General features: G+C 39.9%; 4 protein-coding genes across 5 annotated transcripts in view; 2 read left to right on the top strand and 2 right to left on the bottom strand.

Moving 5' to 3' along the window:
• The window catches only part of LOC129778276 (SET and MYND domain-containing protein DDB_G0273589-like), a 115,348-nt gene extending 107,482 nt beyond the window's left edge, over positions 1–7,866 (bottom strand). For both annotated transcript variants that reach the window (XM_055785074.1, XM_055785075.1), the window contains exon 1: positions 7,499–7,866. In XM_055785074.1, the coding sequence (XP_055641049.1) occupies positions 7,499–7,805 (307 nt within the window). In that variant the 5' untranslated portion in view covers positions 7,806–7,866. The remainder of the gene's footprint in view (positions 1–7,498) is intronic.
• Positions 2,661–5,873, top strand: LOC129778278 (putative nuclease HARBI1). The gene is made up of 4 exons (XM_055785077.1): positions 2,661–3,046; positions 3,111–3,543; positions 3,607–3,751; positions 3,813–5,873. The coding sequence occupies exons 1-4, from the start codon at positions 2,934–2,936 to the stop codon at positions 4,070–4,072; spliced, it is 951 nt and encodes a 316-aa protein (XP_055641052.1). The 5' UTR covers positions 2,661–2,933; the 3' UTR covers positions 4,073–5,873.
• LOC129778282 (uncharacterized) lies at positions 4,055–5,860 on the bottom strand. Its single transcript, XM_055785087.1, has 3 exons — positions 5,799–5,860; positions 5,562–5,745; positions 4,055–5,495 (listed from the first exon to the last, which is right to left on the bottom strand). The coding sequence occupies exons 2-3, from the start codon at positions 5,624–5,626 to the stop codon at positions 4,955–4,957; spliced, it is 606 nt and encodes a 201-aa protein (XP_055641062.1). The 5' UTR covers positions 5,627–5,745; positions 5,799–5,860; the 3' UTR covers positions 4,055–4,954.
• A 15,023-nt stretch (positions 7,867–22,889) lies between the features above and the next one.
• On the top strand, positions 22,890–25,387 carry LOC129777865 (uncharacterized). The gene is made up of 6 exons (XM_055784427.1): positions 22,890–23,280; positions 23,379–23,574; positions 23,633–24,214; positions 24,273–24,425; positions 24,481–24,994; positions 25,051–25,387. Exons 1-6 carry the CDS (start codon positions 22,980–22,982, stop codon positions 25,255–25,257), a joined length of 1,953 nt encoding a protein of 650 aa, XP_055640402.1. The 5' UTR covers positions 22,890–22,979; the 3' UTR covers positions 25,258–25,387.
• Positions 25,388–26,520: the final 1,133 nt, after the last annotated feature.

The following is a 26,520-nucleotide window of genomic DNA, read 5'->3' as shown; positions in this document are numbered from 1 at the left end:
AAGAACAACGCCTGGAGATTCCCTTTTCGTTGATCAGCAGCCACAGAGGGACCTCGTTTAGAAACTTGGTGCCAGTCGTTGTCGTTCAACTTCAAATAGATCTCGTCATACCCGGCCGGCCTCGACTAACGCTTCCGCATAAATATGACCCAAAAACTTGTGATTTCCAATTTAGTTTACCCACATTCAAGAAATAACCTATTTTCGAAACATTCACATTTTATTAGAGTCGAATATTCGCTTTAAAATGCCGTCAACAAACACGTTTTTTTGTTTGCCCCAGAAAAAAACGACAAAAAAATGAAACGTGCGTATTTTTGGGGATAAAAATATCACCAACTTTTTGTGGTGGCGATGAGCGCTGCATCAACTTTGTTGAAGAGAATTACTTTGAATACAAATCTGCCTCTTCATTCAACTGACTTCAATCCACATATCCATTTCCCCCTGACACTAATTTTATACCCGCGTACGCAATCTTATTTTTACGTCCATATAAAGAGGAACGAAAACATTATTTCTGATGCAAAAAAGAAGTTACCCCATCAATGGACGGTTAACTGTCTACCCATCGTGAACTCAAACCAACGAACTTGAACATTTATCAAGTATGCTATAAAGATCCTCGCGTTAGTATTAGTAAATAGCGTGCAAAATAGCGCGCACACACACACTGCACGCTATTATATACGTGTGAATAATTTTCGTGTACGATACAAAAGAATCTAGCTCACCTGTAGCGTATGTCAAATCCCGTTGAACTTAAACATCGATGCATGCATATGTACATGGGAGAGAGAAAGAGAGGAACGAATCCGTTTTGGGGGAAGTCAATCAAGGCGCCTAGAAGTATATCCTAAGGTGGCTAAAACCAAGGCGCCTAGAAGTATATTCTAATGTGAGGCCGTTTCGTCACTAAGTTGGCTAGGGGAGCGGTGTATAAAAACAGTACGGAAGAAAGCAGAAAGGGAATTATTTGCTTGGAGTGTGAAAGAGACAGGCTGATCACAAACGAGCTTGGGCAGAAGCATATTGTGTATTGTTTACAAACAAAACACAGTAGACTTCCAAGATGGCTGAAAAGTGGTTTTAGCAAGTTGGCCCACCTTAGGATATACTTCTATGCGCCTTGGCTAAAACCACTCTGCAGCCATCTTGGAAGCCTACTGTGTTCTGTTTATTATAAACAAAACACAATACGCTTATGACCAAACTCGCTCGTGATCAATCTGTCTCTTTCACGCTTCAAGCAAATAATTCTCCTTCTGCTCGCTTCCGTACTGTTTTCATATAGGAGAACTGGGGGGAATGTGGTCACCCTGAGGAACATGCCCATTTCCTGTGTCCACATATTACTAAAATTCCCGTTCTTTGAATAATATTGTAGCTCAACTTATTGTAGCTCAAGATAGTAAGCGGTTTTTATTATAAAAATTTAAAATAGTACATTTTCATTATTAGAAATAAGGTTGAAAAATCGAACATTTTTTTAGTGAGGAGGAAAGTGAAATTGAACAAAATATCTGTTCACCTCCCCTAGAATATGTGAACAGTCGTCCAAACTGTTGATTTGTCGCAAATATCAGGTCAAATAAACTAGATTTCACTTGAAATTCCTTAAGATCGAAACGCACAAAACTACGGCCGAATGGCTACCAAGAGAGCGTTTTTTGTTTTTATTTATATCTTGACATGCGACAGCTCCACTGTAGTACAGGGTGACCCAAAAGTCATGAAATTCTTCAAACATAAGATGATTATCAATACGGTATCAATAGTCAATAGTTATACTACCAAACAAGCAGGTGATCACTTTACCCCCACGTGACCACATTCCCCACAGTTCCCCTACCGCTCCCCTAACCAACTTAGTGACGAAACGGCCCCACCTTTGGATATACTTCTAGGCGCCTTGAATGCAATGAGGGCAATTTGACTGGGAAGAATGAAATGATATAGTCGAGTCGGTAGAGGGAGATAGCGACTAAACGCCCGACTGACTGTTTAGTAGTTTTGGCGGAGAAACTGCGTTTAGAAGCCAAAAGTCATTACTAATTGAATACGGATATGGTCAGTCAGATAGTCAGCTGACTATTCTCAGTTGACTATGACTATGCAGAGCCCTGGCTACAACACCTGGCGATGTAGTTATTACGACCCACCATAGTCTGTACCAGACAAGAATAATACCGATGAGGTAACGAAGGAATAATTAATTATTTTTTTTAAATGAAATATTGTTCTGTAGTTATAGGCTAAATAGACTTAATTTAATAATAATGGAGTTATAATATGTTGTTGGTGCACTTACCCTACGTTGTGTTTCCTTCAGCCGTCGTACCAAGCACTTGCAGGCAACAACAAATTTCTGAGCCAGCAACGGGTCGGCAATAAATCTTCCAACAGCATACAACTCAATCCACTCACAGCGGGGCAGCAGGAATTCCACACAGGTTAAAGGCAGCGGTATTTCACAATAAAACAGCATGCAGCAGGTAAGTTTATGGTTTTTCTTCGCAGGTGGACCCACAGGTAAGTATCAGAGGGCAACTCACAGGTAAGTAAGCAAAGCAACTTTATCACTACATGCACATTTATTTCAGGAATTTTAAAGCGACAATTTTCTCTTCACTAAATATTATTTACGTCTTTCCTTAATGCGGGTCGAACAACTTATAATGGTGCCTATTCTGTATTCCGACGGATTTCTATTTCGTTCGAAAGTGATATTTCGATCGTTTTCGAATTTACCATTCCCTATTCCAATCGTTTTGCTCGTTTCGAACGAAAGTGTTAGAAAATTTCGAATATGCATCGATCTGTCAAAAACCGATAAACAAAAAGAAACACCGTATTAAATAGCGGCGAGTGCGAGTTGAATTCCAGTTAATTTTTGATCCTAAGAGAAATTTGTGAGAAAATTTTCTCGTTCAATGGATTCCGTTTTGTTACCGATTTTGGCGGAGCAAGAAGAAATTGGAATGCCTTGCTACCATCGGCGAAACCACCGAAAATCAACCGACTTCATGAAACTTTCTGATGAAGCGTAAGTATCCGTCTCAAAAATCCCATGTTTGTTTCTCTTATTGATTAATTTTGCCCTTATTCAGATTCATCAAAAGTTTTCGTCTAAGTAAGGAAGCTTTTCGGTACGTTTTAGAGGAAATTGAGAACTGCCTTACCACAAGGAAAGGTGGTCTATCCACGGAGGTGAAACTCGCAGCATGTTTGCGATTCTTTGCTGAAGGAAATTATCAACATGGAGCAGGGCAAGATTATCACATTGCCATAGCACAGCCCACATTTTCCAAGGTGCTGACTGAAATGCTTAACATTCTGGAGCGGACACTGTGTAAGAAATGGATTTCCCTAAATATGACGGAAGACGAACAGCGGCGTGCTAAACTACACTTCTATCAGAAAACATCAATTCCGGGTGTTATTATGTGTTTGGATGGAACCCACGTAAAAATTATTCCACCTAAGCTGAATCGAAATTTGTTTTTTAATCGGAAGGGATTTTATAGTCTCAACGTTCTGATTGTAAGTATTATTAGTATTTGAATTAACAAATCAATGAACAAATACTCTTTTTTATCAACATAGGTTTGTGACGATCAGCAAAGGATTCGTTTCGTTGATCCTACCTTCCAGGGATCTAATCATGACTCTCATATATGGCGTGTAAGCCCTGCAAGAACTCACTTTGAGCAGCTTCACCAAAATGGTGAAGTTAATACTAAGATTCTAGGTAATGTTCAACTACAATATTTTAGTATACTTGTATGTACTGTGTGATAAAATATTTTCAGGTGATGCTGGTTATCCATCGGAACCTTGGTTAGTAACGCCATTCAGAGCAGCGGAGGAAGGGAGTTTGGAGAGCGATTTTAATCGCAGGCATGCCTTGGGTCGTGCTATCGTCGAGCGGACAATCGGTTTACTAAAAAATCGGTTTAGATGCATCCTTGGCGCGAGACAACTTCACTACAATCCTACTAAATGCGCTCAAATTATAAATGTATGCTGTGCACTTCACAATATATGCTTAGAATTTGGTCGTTCTCAGTAGTTATAATATGTTATGTAGCTGTTTACATAATAAACTTTTGTTTAAATTAATATTTATGACTGTTAAATTTCATCTAACTTGTTTGCAAATGCTCAAATAAATAACAACCACCGGAAAAGGAAGTGTCTTCCTTACTTAACTATGGTTTCGGCAGAATTATTTACTCTTATTCCTGCCAACACTTTGAGAACATGTCATTATCGATTTCTCGTAAGCAGGCCAAGTATTCAAATAACCATTATTAATACTTTTTGCGTTGTTTTAACCCCTTGCTGTACGATTTAATTTCCAACAGCACGGCCCAAAACGAGCACTTCGAGTCGTTCCGCTACTCTGCTGAGTGTGGGTATCTAACATGGGTGCCCTATGATGAGCAAATACATGTTGTGTTTAAAATAAAAACGAAGGAGTTATTACTACGTACTAACTCGTTCGTTTTTATTTTAATTATAATATTCAAATTATATTTTATATTTTTAGCTCATTCAATTTTTTTTTTAAATAACGGAAATTTGATAATCTTCAGTTGTCGGTATCCTCATCATATGCCTGAAGCTATGTAATTATTTCACATCGAGAAACAACGAGTGAAGTTCAATGTTGTACGTGAAGGGGTTAAGGAAGTTCCATAAACTATAGGCGAAATTCGTGAATTTTAAAAAAGTTTATATAATTTTGATGCTATTCCAAACAAACTTCAAAGAAAAAATTAAGTAAGATTTTTCTTCCATGGAAAGATATAAAAATACGATTAGAACTTTTTTCATTTTTTTATACTTGAGTTACAATATAAAGATAAAAAATCAGATCACTGATATTTTGAAACATTATTCTAATGTTCTGAAATATACGCAATCTGCGTTTCAAGGATTTGTCGCTTGACTATTGATTTCTCCAGCGCGATCTTCTCATCTCGTGGTTATGTCGTTTTTGTTCACTCAGATGTTCTTTGAGTGTGGCATCCACGGAAAGAATCGCTCGAGCTGATTGGCGCTGATAATGAACCAGATCACTCAAATTCTTGTTTGTGTTTTTTAACAGGGATTTCACATTGGTGTGAAATTTGTTTTGTTGCTCGACTTGCAGCTCTAATAGCCTCGTGGTAGAAGGTCTGGATTTTTTCGGCTGAGAGGGCTGGAAGTGAATGGTATTATTGATACCGTCACACTCGTCGGAAGTACCATAATATATAAAATTTTCCTGGTCTGCAGCTTGAGGTTCACCCGAAGGCGAATCCAACTGTGTTCCATGAGATGAGGTACCCGGGATTCCTTCCACGGTCGCAAGTAACCCAGTTAGTAGAACTGCCTGCTCCTCCAGCTCGGACAAATTGATAATTTTATTGGGTCCTCCACCTGTCGCCCTCTGCTCCCGTTTGTTGTGAGCGAGTTTTCGCTTTAATCCGGACTTAGTCCGCCCAAACCTACACAGAAAACCAGGGCAAAAATAAGACTATAAACATATGTTTCGGATTCGTTTTAGTATATACCTTTTTCCATCCACTTCCATCGCGAATAGGCGGTCCCAAACTATTGACTTCTGCCGCCAGATCATCCCAGAAGGGTCCGGAATTTCCTCGGGAGAAACCCTTTGCTATGTCCGGCTCTTGCTCCAGAAGCAGCACAATCCGCTCGAACTGATTTTTAGTGGTTGTTTTGTTTTTGTTTTTTTCCCTGTTGAACGTTAAAATTAATTTAAAGAAAAAAATGATTAAAAATTAGCTTACATTTTTGCAGTTCACCGCTCATCCGCTGCGGAAATTATTCACTCCTTCATAAACAAAGTGGGTTTGACGTTTGGTTTGATTCGAATGAAAGATGTTCGAAAACAAAACAGTCCGAACGAAAGGAATTCGAATTTGAAAACACCTCGAACGAAACAGGGAATGGAATTTACCAAGTCGTTCGAAATATTTCGAATCGATTGAAATACAGAATAGACACCAATATGACTGCTCTAAGCAGCCGGTCGGTCGGGTAAGCTGGCTGGCCGGCTCGCGATGTGACAGCTGAGAGAAGAGAGGACTGGTCTAAAGCAAGGCGCCTCTATATATACCAGGTGAAACAATCATATGAAATGCACTTTCAGCCATATTGGAATTGCTGTCGGTATTGTTTACAAACAGCATCAGAACGCTGCCGGCGGCTCTCTACAAACTGCTGCGATTTTGTAGAATTTTATTCTCATCCAGTTCATCCTCTACTCTCGCATGTGAAAATGCAAAAATGGCGTATCCTTGCAATAACAAAACAAACAACCCCCGCTCCACAAACCGTAATCCCCTTCTCATTGAAGTGATGATGTTGCTTCACCTGTTATACATTTATACAAGCGCCTTGGTATAAAGTACGCCCGCTAGCACCAGCCCCTGGTTATGATAGAAAAAAGGCTAATGCAGTGCAGCCAGAACCAACATATGTTTTATCTTAAGTTTAAAAATGTGTTGCTGCATGATGGCTCTTTGTCCACTTGAGCCTAATTAAAGAAATAGAGGAAAAATCAGACTCAGCAAGTCCTAAACAGTTTATATTAATTGAAAACTTCAACAAATTGATTATTTTACGATGACTTTTCAGGAAATTTGCTCTTACTGCTCTAAATTGGGAGTTGTTAACACGAAAATGGCTACAAAATGAATAGTTTTTGATTTTTTCGCGCTCAAAAAATCAGGCTTGTTGCTAGATATCAGACCTAGCTATTACATAAATCGATAAATGATAATTTATTGTTACAGAAGAAAAAAATTAATCGTTGGTGGCAATATAGTTGCCACTACCCGTAAAAGGGTTACGAGAGCTATGAGAGTTTTCTGAAAAAATGGATGTATCGAGTGCTTCAAATCATTACATCAGCGTAGTGTTGACTCACTATTTTGAATAAAACTATATGTAAAGTTGATCTTCTGTCATGTGACACGCATTGCAAATTTCATTTTTCATGGACATTCATTCAGAGTATGAATTATTGATCGAGATAATGTAATAAAGCAATAAGCGTAATTTACAAAGCCTTATCTTTAATTTCAATCAATCGCTAGTCTCTTCCATCATACGGATACAAATGGCCATTTGAATGATGCAATACCACTGAGAACTGTAAATTAGCAAATCAATTCAATAAATACCAATACATGTTCCACAATGCCAACTCGCCTCAAAGTGTTTAATGTTTACCGAAAAAAAAAATTACAACACGTTGAACAACTTCCGCACATATTTCCGTGAAATGTTCCGATCATCCGACATCATTAATTCAATCACTAATGAAGCGGCACCATGCAGTCTGATCGTTCAACACAACTTTCATACCGCATAAACTCAAACACAAACACTAACTGCATCGCGACAAAAATAAATCTGTGGTCCCGTGCCAAATTTTCATGAATGAAATACAAGGTCACAACGGACAGCATAAGCGTTTACTTACTTTTACCAGACGGTACATAAAGAAACGCTTTGTTGTAGTGCCCAAGTGCATCGCTCCATTTTTCCTCCATAAATGCCTCGTTTCCAAGTTCCTTCAACTCTAGCGTCTTCGAAAGACACTTTGAGTTCTCAACTTGGCGTTCGATTTTCCACAAACCGCCCAAACGGTCCCTCAGCTCATTCACGAAACGAACGCGTTGCTCATCGTTTCGCAACCGGGAAAAATCCAGAAATTCACTATCGTTAATATTCGATCGGAATTTGTCATAATCTTGATGGAAAAATCCTTCACTCTCTGTAATTTCCATCGCTCTCAAAGTTCAGTTTTTCTTACGAACTACACCCGCACTAGTTCCGATTGCCTTGAAATCTTACTTCAACTACCAAAACATCAACGATTCTCTTCTTCTATTTATAAAATATTTTTTGTCAAGTTATCTTTATATTTCAAATTTGGCTTCTGTATTCATTCATTCATTCATTCATTCATCGAATACAACTAGCGAGATTAGAAATTTACAGTACTGGACAAAACATTTAGAACAAAATATTGCATGATGAAAATTCGTGCAGTGGGAACATATGATAACGTGAACTACAAAAGTGACTATGACGACGTGTAAGCATTAACATGCAGCATGTAGGAGTTGAGGTTATTATATTTGGTTTGGTGGAATTACTTGAAACACGACCTAACTATCAGAGAAACATATGAATACATTTAGATATAATTGGATACGGTCTATCCTACCACCAATCACTATTGTGACGAATCATTATCAAATTTCCATCTTTCCATTTCGATAAGTTTTACCAATACCTAAATTACCAAAAACATTTGAATGGTAATTTCTTTTAAGCTTGCTCTCTATCTACTTCCTTTTTTTAAACATCCGCAGTTCACACATATTGCTGATGGCCCATGGATCTGAAAGCACAACACGCTACGAATATTTTGTCCTCTACTATATGCGCGCGCAGTAATATCTAAACGCTTTGGATGTAAAACGTTAGGTATACTCAATGAACTAATGAACGTAAACCTATATAAGAGTGCTACGCGCATCTATATAATTTTTGTTTTAGTTCATATTGCCCGGTCGGAAGACGTACCTACTTTGCTTGCGTTCGATAACCTTCGCCAACATTGTCTATTTTTCTACATATCGTCCCACTCGATAACAGTTCAAATAATGTTGAACAGTATCCAAGGCTTAAATTAGAACAAACGCGACTAGGCTTCTCAGTAAGAGATGGGGAATGTGTGAAATGCCGGAAGCCTGAGGCCACGTACATTCTTTCAAATATTAGGTTGGCGAGAAAGAAATCCATTATTTTCTCGGTGAACGGCTGTAGTGATTGATATCTCGTATAGTTCCATAAGATTAAAATTACGTTGAATCTAAACAAACAGTTAAACCCGGTTTTCTGTCCGAAATGCCTAGTGGTGTATACCATGCAGGATGCTGTGAATCAGGAGTGGAATCATCTAGCGAGAATGAAATCATTTCAGCGGTGATTTATTCGGAATGGGCCGCTCCGGTAGTTGTGGTATACATGGCTAACGCTTCGATTCGGATCTACGCAGACTATTCGATGGGTCTAAATTCCGCCTTACAGTCTCTTTAATACCCGCTTCCCCATCCGTGGGATATTTTCGCAAAGCTCACTAACCGTAATGTATTCAGCCAGATCGATCTAACCGACGCATTCCAGCAAGTGTCATCGATCATCAAGGACTACGTCCAGATCCAGTAAATTCGAAGCGATCGCCAAACTATCGCCTTCCATTGACGTTCCAGAAGTCCTTTCTTTCCTGAGCGCAATTGCATGCAAAGTGCGAGAGGAATAAGGAGTGTCAACAAGCATTCGAATTCTCTCGTCGGATCCCCTACATACCTACAATAATCCGAAGTTGGACACCATCGTTGTAACTCGTGGGATTTGGGAATTTTCAATTTATCTCTCTCTGGGTATCTCTGATTACCAGGTTGTAAACTAAATGATGTGTCTGTCCCGGGGTTTTTGTAGGTCTCCACCAGCGATTGCATGCAATGGCGGATACTATAGATGGCGGGGTTCGCGCGTGCTTCTAGTGGCCGATGGCTTCTGCAGCTAAGCAGCTATGGTATAAATCACAATGCCTAAAAAAGGCCGGCTGGGCGAACCTGTCCAGTGGATTAATATTCGGACTAGGTACACTACAGACACAAAATCACACGATACCTTTTTAAACTTCTTCTTTTTTCTCTTCCTTTTCCTGAGCTCTCTTTTGTTCTAATTACTATAGAATTAACTGTGAAATATATATAAATATTTTTTTTTGGACATATTTTTAGGAGAAGGATGGGGTATAAGGAAATCGTAATAATGTTGATGAACACTCAATTCTTAAATCTATTCGTATATCTATAGTGTATTTACGTTTCAACTCATTCTACTGTTTATAGCAAGGGGACGAATTACCCGCAAAGGGCGGAAAGGATATATAAGGATATAGGGACAATCACACACGAAGATCGATAGCTTTAAGGAAAACATATATGTGGGACATGTAATCAAGGTCTAACCGAGCCAACACATCTCTCACCGGCACATTGGGCTGTCGTCCTCTAGCCCGAAGGGAGTTTTCTAAATTCGATCTGGCGACAAGATACAACTCGCACGACCAAACAACGTGCTCGATGTCGTGGTAACCTTGGCCACAAACACAAAGATTGTTGTCGGCAAGATTAATACGAAAGAGTAACGCGTCTAACGAACAGTGATTGGATATGAGTCGGGAGAAAGTGCGAATAAAGTCCCGACTTTGCAGGCGATTTGACACTGATAAATATCGCCTTCAATTGCACCTACCTTTGCTAATGCGTCAGCTCTCTCATTACCTGGAATGGAGCAATGTGAAGGGACCCAGACAAAGGTAATGACATAACAGCGTCTGGATAAAGCACTCAAAATTTCTCGTATTCTCTCTAGGAAGTACGGCGAATGCTTTTCCGGCCTCACTGAACGGATAGCTTCGACAGAGCTAAGACTATCCGTTACAATGTAATAGTGTTCAACAGGTCGTGAGGCGATGCTGTCCAGCGCCCAGTGAATCGCTGCCAATTCAGCAATATACACTGAGCAAGGATACTGAAGACTGTGTGAGGTGCTAAAAAAATCGTTGAACACTCCAAATCCTGTTGACTCGTTTATAGTGGGTACCAATGGGTTCATGACCTTACAGCGGATGAAGAACCGAAGAGATAATTAATTGAAGCGATTTTTTAGTGGGAGTACGCCTGCCAAAACCTCGAAACTCATGGTATGTGTTGAGGGCATACATCCCAACGCAATACGGAGACAAAGATACTGAATTCGCTCGAGTTTAATGAGGTGTGTTTTGGCAGCTGATTGAAAATAGAAACTGCCATACTTTATCACTGAGAGAATAGTTGTTCGATACAACATTATAAGATCTTCGGGATGGGCTCCCCACCAGGTGCCGGTAATTGTACGGAGAAAGTTTATTCTTTGTTAGCATTTTTACTCAGATACCTAATATGGGCCCCAAGTACATTTGGAGTCGAACCAGACCCCAAGATACTTGAATGACATAGCATGAGTGATCGGTTTACCCAAAAGTTGAAGCTTTGGTTTTGCTGGTCTATGCTTCCTAGAAAAAACCACCATTTCTGTTTTCTCCGTGGAGAATTCGATCTCTAGCCCAATGGCCCAGGTTGAAAAATTGTTCAAAGTATCTTTTAGGGGTTCTTGCAGGTCGGATTCGTTTGATCCTACGACAGACACCACTCCATCATCTGCAAGTTGTCTTAGGCTGCAATTTTGTGTAAGGCAATTGTCGATGTCACTTACATAGAAGTTGTACAAAAGGGGGCTTAAACATGAGTCCTGGGGGAGGCCCATGTAAGAGATCCGACTTACTGCCGAATCTCCGTGAGAAAAGTTCAAATGTTTCTCACAAAGCAAGTTATATAACATATTATTCAATAGAGGCGGCAGACCCCGAGAGTGTAATTTGTCTGACAAAAGATAAATATTACTAACAATTTCTAATTTTCAAGTTTCAACTAACCTAATATTTTATTCATCAGTAGTTCGTTACCACCTCTCAGCACTATCTTCAAAATTTGATTTTTTTTCCGACGCACATTGCTTACTTCCTCAAATGTTTTAAGGCGTTTGCCGACATTGGTCATTTGCCGAGCATTCTCCTTTTTCCAACTTTTGGTGAGGGGAAACAATCGTTTTTTTTTTCTCTGCCTAGTTGGCAACCCCGTTCGATGACGGTCAACATGACAGTGTAGCGCGGTTGGTATTGATTACTCTGGACTCAAACCATTTGTGAATGGTTGAGTACTCACAAGCAGGGTTGCCACATTTAAATCTATACCAGAGTGGTCAAAAATCTTTCTCATCTGTACTTTTTTTCCAAAAATCTGTACCATCGAAAAAATGTTTAAGAGAAAAAAAAATTTATTAGCATGAAAAAAAACTCATTTATTTACTACAAATACTACATTTACATTTGCAAGTCATTCTTGTGTTTGAAGATACTTATACATAGTTTTTCTGAATCTAGATTGCATCCTATCATTTATTAAAATTTTCGAGCTGCCGCCACGATGTTTGGCCAAATCTTTTGATCTCAAAATAGCGTTCATCGTATCGCCGATTTCGAAGCTTAGTTTTGTTCTGATTATATTTAAAAAAATAAATCGACAGTTGCCGAAGATTGAGGCATAGTGAGAACGTTAAAAACAAGACATCTCAGCGCCGAAAATGCTTTTTCTTTTTAGGCATCCAATTTTCGTCCACCAATCCTGCACATGCTCGTTTTCTGAAATTGTGAGTTCCTTATGGAGTAATTTTATTTTTAGGGTACGGAATTAATTCTCCACATCTTGTACATTCCCATTGTAGAATCCCGGAAACGCTTCTAACATAACGTTAATGCAGGTCAAATTGGAAAAGTTTCTGGGATTTAACATTGCCGCAGACTCGAGCGTCGAATCATCAAAATCATCAATCTTTTTCTCATTTGTTTAACCAGCTCCACGAAAAAAAACCTCGACAAATATCCATTGAAATTATTTGCCTTTCGCTGTCCATTGTTCTGACAATTTCTTCTGCTGCTATTCCAAACTAAAATTCTTGTCGCTTTTCAAATGATCTTCATATTTAATAGCATTGGACATTGAAACAACGTAAAATTCCTCGCAGATATTAGTGAGAATGATCAAATGGAAATCTTTCAGCTCTTCATGTTACATCGTGAATCAGGTTTTTCAGCATGGAACAAACGATTGAATCTGTTGATCTGGGGCGAAACATACGTCGCACCGTCCGACACGAATCCTTTCAGACGATCCTTGTAAGGAACAACAAGCTGTGAGCGGAAGTGGAAGACGAAAGCCGAGAAAAATATGTACTTTAGGGTGACAATGGATGTATGGAAAAAATTTCATCATCGAATTTCAAAAACCGACTATGTACATTTTGTTTATTGGTCCAAAAAAATGACCTGTGCAAAGTTTTAGCTCGATCGGATATGATTTAGGGGTGCCTCAAAGTGCTCAAAGTTTTGATTTTTTGACCACTCAGGCTTAGTCCCAAAAAGTCGATCTTCGGCCAAAAATTTTTTTTTAGATAACACCAGATCTCGACGTTTCATGCATTTTTAAGAAATTTGGCATCGAAAACAAAATTTCGATTTTCCAAATTTCCTTTACTCCCCCCCTTGGAAGATTTTCAAGGATCAAAAAATCAAAACTTTGAGCGGTTTGAGGCACCCCTAAATCATGTCCGATCGAGCTAAAACTTTGCACTGGTCTTTTTTTTTTTGGAACAATAAACAAATTGTACATGGTCGGTTTTTGAAATTCGATTATTAATTCTTTTTCCATACCTTCATTGCCTCTCAGACTAAGTCCCAAAAGGTCGATTTTTGGCCAAAAATTTTTTTTCGAGATGACACCAGATCTCGACGTTTCATGCATTTCTAAGTCATTTGGCATCGAAAATAAAATCACGATTTTCAAAATTTCCTCTACTCCCCCCTTGGAAGATTTTCGAGGATCAAAAAATCAAAACTTTGAGCGCTTCGAGGCACCCCTAAATCATATCCGATCGAGCTGAAACTTTGCACAGGGCATTTTTTTGGGCCAATAAACAAAATGTACATGGTCGGTTTTTGAAATTTGACATGACCATTTTCCCTGCCACCCTAATGTTCTTATTAAAAATATGTATTACTCGTAAGTTGCTTCGGTTTTACAACAGAAAACGTAACTTGATTATTATTCCAGTGAATCAAATTTCCAGACATTCGTTGGAAAGCTACTGTCATTGTGCGTCTTTTTCAGTATATATCAGAAAGTTGAAGCGTAAACAACATAGTTTTTTGCCACTTCGAATATGTCGAATTTCGTACCCACGAGAGTGTTTTTGCGGGGAGTGTTACTTCATTGATTAAATATAAATAAAAAAGCTGCAGAAATTCATCGCATTTTGGTGGAAGTGACCATGCTCCAACTGAGCGAAGTGGTAAACTTGACTTGGAAGACGAAGAACGTTCCGGACCGCCAAAAAAGTTTGAAGATGAAGAATTGGTGGCTTCACTCGATCAAGATCCGTCACAAACGCAACAAGAACTTGCAGATACACTTGGAGTAGCTCAGCAAACCATATCCGATCGTTTAAAAGCAGTGAGCATGATCCGAAAGATAGGACATTGTGTGCCGTATGAGTTGAAGCTACGAGACGTCGAACGCCGTTTTTTCACATGCGAACAACTGCTCCAACGGCATAAAAGAAAGGGTTTTTTGCATCGAATCGTTACTGGCGATGAAAAGTGGGTCCATTACGACAATCCTAAACGTCGGGCAACGTATGGATACCCCGGTCATGCATCAACATCGACAGCCGCGCGGAATATTCACGGCCAGAAGGTTATGCTGTCTATGAGCTGCTAAAACCGATTGGAACCATTACGGGGGACCTCTACCGACGACAATTGATGCGTTTGAGCCGTGCACTGAAGGAAAAACGGCCACAATACGAGCAATGACTCGATAAAGTTATTTTGCAGCACGAAAATGCTCGGCCGCATGTCGCGAAACCGTTCAAAACATACTTGGAAACGCTGAAATGGCAGGTCCTATCCCACCCGCCGTATTCTCCAGACATTACTCCGTCCGATTACTACCTTTTTTGATCGATGCAACATGAACTGGTTGACCAGCACTTCTCCAATTTTGATGAAGTCAAAAATTGGATCGATTCGTGGTTAGCCGACAAACCGGCCGATTATTTCCGCAAAGGAATTCGTGAATTGCCAGAAAGATGGGAAAAAGTTGTGACTAGCGATGGGCAATACTTTGAATATTAAATTTGTAACCATTTTTGCAAAATAAAGCATTAATTTTGGAAAAAAACGAAAAAACTTACCGGTACTCCTATTGGAAAAAAAAATAAACGACGCCCAGTTTACTGGTGGTTCGAAACACTCCGCATTCTTCGCGCTAGTTGTTTCCGAGCCAGAAGAAGGGTCCAGCGAGCATGAAACATTGCTGACAGAGGAGTGTAGTACAGTGTACCGAGCAGCTATAGCCGCCTTGAAACGGTAAATTAGACTGAGCAAATCGAACTGTTTTAAGGAGCTGTGTCGAGATGCAGACACCAACCCATGGGGAGATGCTTATCGCGTCGTGACGGCGATGATCAGTAGCAGTTGCGAAAAGATTGCAGATGAAGTAAGCGCCCGACCCCGACGGAATCCCCAACGTGGCCTTGAAAGCGACGATACAGGCCCTCCCGGATATCATCAGAACAGTGCTACAGAAATGTTTGGATGATGGTTACTTTCCTACAAAATGGAAGATACAAAAGCTAGTGTTGCTGTCGAAACCAGGAAAGTCCCCGGGAGTTCCAACATCATATAGGCCTATATGCCTGCTGGATACGTTCGGAAAACTCTTGGAGAGGATTATCCTCAACCGGCTGACGAAGTGTACGAAGTGTATGAAGGTTCCGGGGTACTTGTGCTGAATCTTAGAAAGCTATTTCCAGAACCGCACTATAGTCTACGAAACGAGCAGAGGGTAGGTACCGATTATTATAACGACCGGAGTATCACAAGGCTCTATCCTGGGTCGAACGATCTAGATCGTTATGTACAACGGAGTGTTGACATTGAAGTTTCTCAAAAAAAGAGTTAAGGCAACGAAAAGGGCTTGGTTTTTGTGGGTGCGAACCCCACAAAACATCTGGGTTAACCCGTCCTAGATAAGGCTGGTAGAGCTTTCCTAACCTCTATAAAAAGTGTAGAGTGGATATGACTGATGTAATGTTCGTACACTGTACAACGGACACAGGTATGGCAGTGCTGGCACCATTTATTCAGTGCAGACTCTCAAGCAACAGAGACATGTTTCATGTGCTCGACCAATATCCGTGTCGATTGATTCAACAGCAATGGCATGTGCTGGCCCCGCAGACCGTGGATATTTACAATGTGCTTTGGGTCATTGCTAAAACTTGAATCCTTCATTCCATCTCACATTGTTGGCACTACTATTCAAATTTTCCTTCACGCTGTTTTCTGTAGGGGAAGGTGGCCCTGACCCGATCCCCTAAATCGCATCGGCCATTCATCACATAAAATTATCGTTTTTTGGCGACTTCGGCATTGAAATGAATACTATAATTCTTTAACATGTTATATACTGGTCGGTGTGGTTCATGAGTACTAAAAAAATGGAAAACAGAGGCCAAATCGGAAGTCCCTTTTTTCTACACCTTCAAAAATGATGGTTATAAACCGATCCTCCTTTGGTCCTGAAAAGATATTTGCAGCGAATCTACTCTCAATTGGTCGGAAATGACCTACACCCTAATAGGTGAAAGGTGAAAAATAGGTGAACGAAAAACGAATACATAATTTTGTTCTGACTTCTGGTTTGGTGATAATGGCTCTAAATGACCTACAATGATGGATACCGCCTACGAATAAGGGTCTTTGGGTGAAAGGGCTATAACAGAAGAAATCGAATATCGTATTCCGATACCATTTTGGAAATGAAGATGGTGGCTTTCGGTTCATTGAAAAAAGAAGTTGAAGACCGGTAATGGAGTAGGGGGGTGGATTTGGACAAAGAAGGTGTTGAAGCAAGACGAATAAAGTATTAGAACGAAATGGCGGTAGCAAAAGAAGACAAACGGAAACGGAAACGGAAACAAAAACGAAAACGAAAACGGAAACAAATGTAAGGTCAACGCTCAACGATCAACGGCCAACACGCAAACACAAACGCTCACGCACAGAGCAAAAATAAAGCATCGGTTTAGGACCAGCCTAACTTTTTTCAATTAACGACATGTCGTATATTACAGGTAACAGGTAAATTCAATTTATATAGCTTGTTTTGATGAGCAGACCAAAAGCAATGGAAATGCCTAGTTTTGTAATATTTCGACAACTACAAGAACATTTAAGGTAAACCGGGGCAAGTTGGAACTATTTTTTCGAAGTTCAACTTGAAACATAACTTAAACAATCACTAAATCACTAAAATGTCATCTGTTTGCAGCCTATACAAGGTATGACAGGTGAATTTTGATCAAAAATAGGGATTCACACTGCATGTTTCGAAAAATATCAATTTTGAAAATGTTTAGTTTTCATATACATTGCTTCTACTTGTCCCATAGAGCGGGGTAAGTTGAAACGCGGAACTATCATGAGTTTAATATGCGGTTTTGTTTCTCGAACTATCTACAACTGATTTATGAGACACTAAATTGATAGAATTACATATGAAAAATTGGAAAAAAGAGGTTTGATACACGTGAGTTGAGGGGGATACACGCAAAATGGGCGCTGGATACTATAAATTCATATACGAAGCAATAACATCAAGAATACTATTTTAGACGCTTTCATGTCCGAGGCCACTAATGAGGTTTATGGGGTCATTCAAATATTTAAACTTTACGTAACGCACTCAGAAAAGGAGGAGGGAATGCCTTATGGAAACTTGTTTAGAAATAAATTCAAATAAGTCTAATCATTTCTATGCAAATGACTATTTGTCACATGATATGTAGGGAAGTAAACAAATAGTAAACAAATCGTGTTACGTTATATTTGAACGACCCCTAGTTGCAAAACTAACAAATTTGACTTATATCATGTCTGTGTATCCAGAAATTACGTACAACATACTGAGGAAAGAAATATGAATGATTTTTATTTTTTGAATTTATCATCATTCATCCATACACCACTCACGAAAAAAATAACGTCTGGCATCTGCAGCAATGTTTGAAAATTTTTCGATTTTCACTGGTTTCAACTTACCCTAGGGTAAAATACTCAGAGCTATACGGAAAAAGATTTTTAAGTTTACTTTTCAACACCCCTCCAGTGATTTATCTTTATTCGATTTTTTTCCCTGTTGGGTGTGAACCACTGCGTCCATTATTTTGAACTATTGTGGTATACCCCTTCTTTTATACTACACTTCAAGCTTATCTACTACTTATTGATGAAGGAGTAGACTGAAAGCTATGGCGAGATAGGTGCCAATCAGGAATGATCTGTTTGATAAAATTTATAATCCTGATCGGCGACGCAGACCAGATTTCCTTGGGCTCCAGAATAGCTTTATCAAGGTGTTGAAGTCTGCGTCTAGTTAGAGCTCCGCAGTTACAGAGCAAATGTTCCGAGGTTTCGCTTTCGGCATTACAAAAGCGACAAATATCATCTTGTGCTGAACCAATGTTCTAAAGATGGTATTTACTCGGACAGTGTTCTATTACAAGACCAGTGAATGTGCTTAAGTCTTTCTTATTAAGGCTTAGCAGCTGTTGAGTAATTTTAATACTCGGCGTTATAAATTTTTTCGCCTGTTTAAGTTTTGCAGCCATCCAATTGGTTGTCACTTCCCGGTCTTCCCATTTTTTCAGCTCGCTCTTCAACACACAGTCGGAGAGTCCACAGAATGGTTCTGGACCAGTGAATGGTGAGTTTGAGCCCATCCTGGCTAGTTTAACTGCTCGCTCGTTGCCCTCTATACCGCAATGGCCACGAATCCAGTACAGTTGTACCGAACTTATCTGACTTAATTGCCGTAAAAGGGAAATGCATTCCCAGACAATTTTTGAAGAGCACTTGAAGGCATTTAGAGCTTTAAGTGCCGCTTGACTGTCAGAGAATATGCAGATGTTAGCATGTCTATACTTTCTTTTGAGGCAGACATTTAGACATGCTATTATTGCAGCTATTTCTGCCTGAAAAACTGTAGGCCAGTTTCCCATAACCACAGAGATTTTTGTTCTGGGACCATACACTCCAGCACCTGTTCTGATTCCCATTTTTGACCCATCAGTGTAGAACATTATTGAACCATTACGAACGTTGGGACCACCTTCATCCCATACTGAACGAGAGTGTTCGATCACTCTGTATGGAATGTCATAATTGGTCATAGGTTCCATCCAATCACTGTTCATCTCTGAGGCTGGTCCAACGGGTAAGAGATTCAGGATGCTCTAGTGACCAGTTTTGTCCCCGTCTAGTATTTTTTCCATCTTTTAAGCTTTAGAGCGCTTTTTTCAGCCTCTAGCTGAACATATTGGTTCAAAGGTACCAGGTGAAGGATAGCCTCCAATGCCTTTGAGGGTGTACTTCGCATTGCTCCAGTAATTGCAACGGATGCTAGTCGTTGGAGTTTGTTTAGCTTTTTTGTAGCTACAGTCTCCTTAGTTTTTGGCCACCATACAAGTGAGGCATAGGTTATCCTAGGCCGCACAATTGCAGTGTAAACCTACATAACCATTTTTGGTTTAAGGCCCCATGTTCTTCCCATCATTTTAGAGCATGCCCATAGAGCTGAGTTGGCCTAGCTGATTATTGAATCTAAGTGCGCGTTCCAGTTTAATTCAGCATCTAAGATTACACCTAGATATTTCACTGAAGTGCTGCTTTTTGTTTCCTCTCCCCCAAGATGTAAAGACTGCAGATGCAGTTTTTTCTTTTTGGTGAACGGGATAGTTGTTGTTTTTGAGGGATTTATGCTCAGACCTTCTGTGATACTCCAAGATTGTGTAAGGTTTAAGGCCATCTGCATTCTGCTCGATAACACGTCGTCAAACTTGTCACGAACCTTTATGACTAGATCATCGGCAAAGCCCACAACTTCGAATCCTTTTATCTCTAAACCTGTCAGTAGGTCGTCAAATACAAGTTGCAATCACATATGTCGACGACTCGCCCAGCTCCGAGGTGATTCGTCTATGTGTGAGCATGCCCAGGATCCATTTGACTATGCAGTTATCGAAGTGTCTTTTTCTCATCGCTTGTGCCATTGATAGATAAGAAGCATTATCAAAGGCACCTTCGATGTCAAGAAACGCGCATAGAGCGGTTTCTTTTGACGAGAGAGATTTTTCAATTTTTGTTACAAGCGTGTGTAGCGCTGTTCCTGTGGATTTGCCTGATTGGTAGGCAAACTGGTATTTAGATAATGGGCATTTGGGCATGAATACAGACTTTATGTATTCATACAATACTTTTTCCATAGTTTTCAGCAGTATTGATGATAAACTAATTGGTCTGAATGCCTTTGGGAGTGATTTGTCACGATTCCCCGCTTTTGGAATGAAAACTACTTTAAAAAGTCTCCACACCGAAGGAATGTAATCTAGTATCAGACTTGCCTTAAAAATCTCGATTAGAGGTGGAATTAGTTTTGATTCACCATTTTGAATCAGGGCTGGAAAAATTCCATCTGCACCTGCAGATTTGTAAGGCAGAAAGGATCTCACCGCGTTAACTATTCTGGCTCTCGTGAAGACTAACCCAGCAACTTTGTTAGCAACATCCTTTGCACTTTCAGGTCTTGTGGGATGCCATCGAGAGCATTTTGTGTCGCCACAATAGCCAGGATTTGTATTCGAGTGGACAGATGTAGATCCCGGGAAGTGAGTCTTCATCAGTAAGTCTAGTACTTCTGAGGGAGTTTTTGTAAACGAACCGTCGTCCTTTTTAAGGGAACCTAGCCCGTTAGAGTGGTCTTTTGCCAGAGTCTTGTTGAGTCTAGCAACGGTTGGAGTACATTCAATGCTTTCGCAGTTATATACCCAGGATTTTCGTTTGGATCGTCTCAGTTCTCTGCTGTACTCAGTTAGAGCTGTTTTGTATTGAGACCAGTTCGAAGTAATTTTTGCTCTGTTGAACAGTTTCCGCGCTGTTTTGCGAAGCTGTTCAAGTCTTTTATTCCACCAAGGAACGTTTCTTGTCGAAGAAACTCTTCTTAGTGGGCAATTGTTGTTGTAGACAGAGACTATCGTTTCGTTGATTTCTTTTGAAGCTGATCCAAGCTGTTGAATCGACCGTATTTTTGAGCTAAGAGTTTTTGACTCGAGTTCAAGGGAATACTGATCCCAGTTGGTTTTTTTTTTTGGGAATTCGGTATTCTCGCTGAACTGTCATGCCACCAGCCCATTCAAAAATAATGTGTCTATGATCAGACAAAGACGCCTCTTCGGAAACGTGCCAGTTATGAATCTTGTCAAGAATAACCGGGCTACACAGCGTTAGGTCTAAGACTTCTTGTCTGATTGCGTTTATGAATGTTGATTCAGTTCCTTTGTTAGCAATATCTATGTTGTTTGACGAGAGAAATTCTAAAAGACACTCACCTCGGTAGTTGATGTCGGTACTTGCCCACATTGTGTGATGAGCGTTGGCATCACATCCGATGATGAAGTCCTTGTTAATTTCCCTACAGTAGTCAAACGCCGCTACCTCTCGTGGAGGAACCTCAGGAACGTCGCCAGGAAAGTAAGCCGACGCAATTACGATGTCGGAACTTCCTTTGGCGATTGGTACTTCCACTCTGATTGCGACGATGTCCCTTTGAATGAACTCTGTAATAGGAAAGCATTGAATGTTTGCATTTACTAAGACAGCAGCTCTTGGGGAGTCATGCTTGTCATCGTAGAACAACTTACATGATCCTGTTTGAATACCTAGTATTCTTCCTTTGTGAACCCAAGGCTCTTGGATAAGAGCTAGATCCGCAGCGTCTTTTGTAAACCTCCTGGATAACACGCTCGACGCAGCTTTAGCGTGATGGAGGTTTATTTGCAAAACTTTAGTGTTCTGCATCAGGTTGGGTTGACCGATCCGGGGGTTTCTTTGGGAGAATCCCAAAGAATCCCAGCCCCATCTGTTTTGTTGAAATTATGGTTAGGTTTATTGCTTGTTCCAGTGTCCATGCTCGTTTTGGATCTGGCGTGATAGGGGGTTTGAAGAAACTCACCTTTTTCACTTGACGTAGTTGAAGTTCCTACCCTTTTTGCGATTGCCTTTATGTTTGAACCGCTTGGGCCAGGAACAGTCAGATTGTCAAATTTCTTGTTTTTCGGAGAAACTTCTCGAGGAAACTTCGATTACCTGACGTGCAATCCTGGCGATATTTTTGAAAAAATTAGTGTTTTCGGACCGATTGAGTCAACGCGCAAAAATGTTTGTTTTGATCTCACGGAACAAGGAAAAGTAAACAAAGAGACGGATTGCGCTAAGGCATTCCAATACTCTGGTAATGGTCGTCATAAGGTGGGTTGAAAGATAAGGTTTACTATATATATTTTTATCACGTGAATCCGTCATTCCTAGTAAAAGTTCTGTTTATTCATTAAATCGTTTGTTTTAGTGAGATTCATCTTTTGACATTGAGTTGCAGCATGGTGTCCTGCTTCCTGTAGGTCGATCAAAGACTTAAGGATGGACAAATCTGAATCTTATATGAAGTCATTCGATGCTTTTCGATCACTAATGCAAAATACGTACATCGAAATAACATAAATGATCATTAACACAAGATTAAGTGAACACACGAAGTAAACCTGATTTTATTTAAATAACGCATTCTAATGGTACCTCACAAAAAACTTGTTTCATCTATTTGAACGTTCAGGTGAAATTTCTAACAAGTTGGAAGCAGAACTTAATGCTGACTTATTCTTCTTTGTTTTATTTATCTTCGTGCATATGCAACATCAGTAACACGTTATCACTTTCAAAGTAACAACAAAACTCCTGATCGTCCGTTACTTCTTTGATCGTCTTGTATACTTCGAAACGCATCTTGCGTGCTCATGCGCCATCGGAAATGTGCGCACGCGCTGACGTTGTTTCCAAACAATAACAAACTTTCGTTAGCGATCGTAAAAACACCATGTGGCTCGTCGGTTCACGATCAACAGAATGAGTAAACGTGAATTTGCTCTCTCTCTCTCTCTCTCTCTCTCTCTCTCTTTCCCTTGTATTCGTGATCTTCACTAAAATAGCACCACAAACGTGATATACCGTGAAAACACCGCTCTCTTTCGACATTTCTCATAGTGTTTTCGCCACATACGGATAGGTGAAGTATTTTTCGACGCCATTTTTATCTACAAAAGTTGACCAAATGGAAATCTACAAGAAAGATGGATATTTTCAAAAATATTGCCAGGCTATGCGAAAAGATATCGATTTGAATGAGTTCAATAACTTTGCCCAACTCGCCAATGATGCAGAACGCTTCAAATTTGTAAATTCCATCAAACAGATTGTTACCGAATTAAAGTTGACACGTGAATTTAATGGCAAAAATCTTGAACGATCACTACAATATAAGAACCTCGGTAATAAAGCGTTTCAAAAAGAGAATTGGAATGAGGCTCTAATGTTTTATAACATGTGTTATATGGCTACGCCAGACGTGAATGGTAAGTTGTGAGTCGCCGGTAGTCTTTTGCCGGTACCGGGAATAAATAACCTCACAGTATGAGAAACAAAAATTATAAAATTCACTCAATTCTTTCAGAATCTGAAAAATCGATCATCTTGGCTAACAGATCAGCGGCTTTGTATCACTTGGAAAAATATGATCTATCGCTGAAAGATATCAAACGAGCAATCGATCTCAAATATCCGAAGGAATTGATGTACAAACTCAACGAACGTAAGGCACGGTGTTATCTTGCTAAAAAAGACCACGTTAAGGCATTGCAATGCTTCAAGTAAACGACAGCAGCACGATTACGGTACCATATTGATACTAATGTTTTAAATTTTTAGAGAAACTCTTCCTGCTCTAGACGACAGCAAGCTTCCGCTGGAGCGTCGTCAGAAACTGGAAAGAGACGCCCAAATTATGATCAATTTACTTCCGAGGAACATCGAATCGGAGAAAAAACTCGCAAAAGCAAGAAAACATGCCCCAGCAGCAGCTAAGAAACCGGCTATTCCAGACTTTTACGTAGATAAGGCGTTGTACTTCGATTACTCCGCAGACGAGGGACGTTTCGCAAAGACCAACGCGGACATGAAACCAAACACAATTCTGTTGTTGGAAAAACCACACGTTTCAACGCTTCTAGAGGAATACAGTTTGAGTCACTGCAGCAACTGTTTCAAGCGTGTCAACGTTCCGGTTTGTTGTCCGAAATGTGCGGATGTGGTCTTTTGTTCTGAAGAGTGCGAGAAAGCCGCGAGCTCCAGCTTCCATCGCTACGAATGCGGGTTTTTGCCCATTTTCTGGAAGTCAGGTGCTTCAATCACTTGTCATATGGCACTACGGATGATTACTCAAAAGTCTGAGGAATATTTCCTGAATCTATGTCAAGAGCTTCATACGCTGTCAAGTGAGGTTACTGATAAGTATAACATTCTGAATGAAACCTTTGGAGCCACTTTCGTTATGAAGCGTACTTTTCAGGCTAGCTAACGATGACTACAGAAAAGTTTATAAACTTGTTACGCATGACGATGAGCGATCAGTGGAGGATTTCTTTCAGCGTACATTGATGGCAACTTTATTGAACGCTTGTCTAACGCTTGGTGGTTTCTACAAAACCAAAGAAGCTGAAAGGTTAGTTTTTGATCATTATTCTTCTCCCCTCTTCATTTTCCACCCTCCAAAACAGCTTTATCGGCGGCCTTCTGCTACACAATCTTCAGTTGCTCCAGTTCAATGCCCATGAGATCTCCGAACTTCAGCGAGAGGATGAACGTGATGTGGGAAAGTCTGTATTCATCGGCGGTGGTCTGTATCCAACATTGGCACTGTTCAATCATTCATGTGAACCCGGGGTAACACGCTACTACCGGGGTAACTCTGTTTGTGTACGAACCGTCAAAAACATATCGGCGGGAACGATGGTCGCCGAAAATTATGGCCAATTATTCACTCAAGTATCCCGCGAAGAACGTCGCAATACGCTGTTGCAACAGTACAAATTCAGCTGCAATTGTCTCGCTTGCTCGGAGAATTGGCCAAAATACACTGATATGGATCCGAACGTGTTACGTTTCAAATGTGACGGCGGCAAGATATGTTCCAATGTTTTGCTTATCCCGGCAGAAGTCAACGAGTTTATGATTCTTTGTACGGAGTGTGGCGAGCATACGAATATCATGAAAGGACTAAAATCACTACAGGTATCATGCTAAAATATTAATTAGTTGATGGTTTTAACATGACCTGATATTTTCAGGATACGGATATGTTGTTCAAATCCGCCACAAAGCATCATGCCGCTGGGGAGTACGAAACGGCACTGTTGAAATATGTTGAAATGATGAACATTTTGAATGAGGTACTCGTTCCTCCGTATCGTGATTATCATTTATGCCAACAAGGTTTGCGATCTTGCCTGTTAGAGTTTGGAAATCGTTATGTCAGAATGATACAGAAAAAGTAGGATAGTTCACACCAGAACAAAGATTGAACTATGAAGAATAGTTTATTCTTTTGCATTGACATTTTACATTTTATTCGTTTTTATCGATCAAAACATCGTTTTTTAGTCATCTTTTACAACTTGATTTTCTTTGTCCTCAACTCTTCGAAATCCTCATAGTCATAGTCAAAACGATTAGAAGTTCAATTATTACCTCGGAAATGGTGACCAGAAGACGGGAAGATGCTAAAAATCTTTGTTCATAACCACGATTCATCACATCCAGCTGGAATATACGCAAGATCACAATACACCAAATGCGATTTGGTGAGCACCAAGACGGGTATTCGAACGGAATAGTATAGCCAGCCGCTTACATATTAAGAGAGATGCTTACGTCGTGTCATGAAAGTGGACCTTTTAGTGACCATTTTTTCAAATTTTGATGCCCTCCCCCTTAAGTTACGTAACGCTAACTTTATCTGTACACAAAGTCAAACTCATTTGAAAAATGTTCATAATACTTTAGCTTTTGTTAACACTCCTATACTCGCGCAAACGTCTGTGAGACCGAGAAATCAATAATTCGATCATTTCTCAGAAAATATCAACACTACGACTTTTCGATTCTCTCTAGCTTCGTCATTCGTCGTTCATCATCGTTTAGCGGATCGTATGAGTTGGTACGAAGGCGACGTGTATCACTTTTTTACCACTTTCGGTCTGACACACCGACGCGAGTATAGGAGTAACTTTTTTGGACAAGTGACTATTTTGCCATTTTGGAATATTGTTCAATGAAATGAATAAATTAATGTCAGTGGCGTGGAACATTCATTGAACATAATGCAGGGATAGCCAAACGGTAGTTCGCGGTCTACTGGTTGCCCACGGGTGCCCCTAGCTGGTCTGGGATAGTGTCACCTCCAAACGCAATGGATTAAATATCCCTCTACCTTTTCCCTTGCTCATTTTATGAGTTGTTTATGCTAACGTCAACAAAACAAATTAGTAGAGAGAATAAATATTTCTTCATTAAAGCTTCCGTATTTTCGTTCAGATTACTAGTTATTTTGTATTAACCCATCCAGTTGTTCGATCATAACTTTTAATAAACCAAAAAAAAATATCACTAGAAACAATTTCAACTATGTTCTCTTCATTCGACCAATTAAAAATGCTGAAAACATCCGACATAGGGTTTCTAAAACCTTTAAAAACTAATTTTTTGGAGATAGCTTCGTCTTTGAAGAATGCGAATGCGATTTTTAATGAAGTATTGTT

The sequence above is a fragment of the Toxorhynchites rutilus genome, chromosome 3 (genome assembly GCF_029784135.1).
Source record: "Toxorhynchites rutilus septentrionalis strain SRP chromosome 3, ASM2978413v1, whole genome shotgun sequence".
In the NCBI taxonomy this organism is placed as follows: domain Eukaryota; kingdom Metazoa; phylum Arthropoda; class Insecta; order Diptera; family Culicidae; genus Toxorhynchites; species Toxorhynchites rutilus.
The sequence above is the reverse complement of the archived record's forward strand: the minus strand, read 5'-3'. Positions and strand labels throughout refer to the sequence as shown.

Excerpts from the sequence above, each read along its gene's own strand:
- LOC129778278 (XM_055785077.1), top strand. The coding sequence starts at position 2,934 with ATGGATTCCGTTTTGTTACCGATTTTGGCGGAGCAAGAAGAAATTGGA. Across the intron at positions 3,544-3,606 it reads ATAGTCTCAACGTTCTGATT|GTTTGTGACGATCAGCAAAG; the intron begins GTAAGTATTATT and ends TTATCAACATAG. Across the intron at positions 3,752-3,812 it reads AGTTAATACTAAGATTCTAG|GTGATGCTGGTTATCCATCG; the intron begins GTAATGTTCAAC and ends AAATATTTTCAG.
- LOC129778282 (XM_055785087.1), bottom strand. The coding sequence starts at position 5,626 with ATGATCTGGCGGCAGAAGTCAATAGTTTGGGACCGCCTATTCGCGATG. Across the intron at positions 5,496-5,561 it reads ATGGAAGTGGATGGAAAAAG|GTTTGGGCGGACTAAGTCCG; the intron begins GTATATACTAAA and ends TTTTCTGTGTAG.
- LOC129777865 (XM_055784427.1), top strand. The coding sequence starts at position 22,980 with ATGGAAATCTACAAGAAAGATGGATATTTTCAAAAATATTGCCAGGCT. Across the intron at positions 23,575-23,632 it reads AAGGCATTGCAATGCTTCAA|AGAAACTCTTCCTGCTCTAG; the intron begins GTAAACGACAGC and ends TTAAATTTTTAG. Across the intron at positions 24,995-25,050 it reads AAGGACTAAAATCACTACAG|GATACGGATATGTTGTTCAA; the intron begins GTATCATGCTAA and ends TGATATTTTCAG.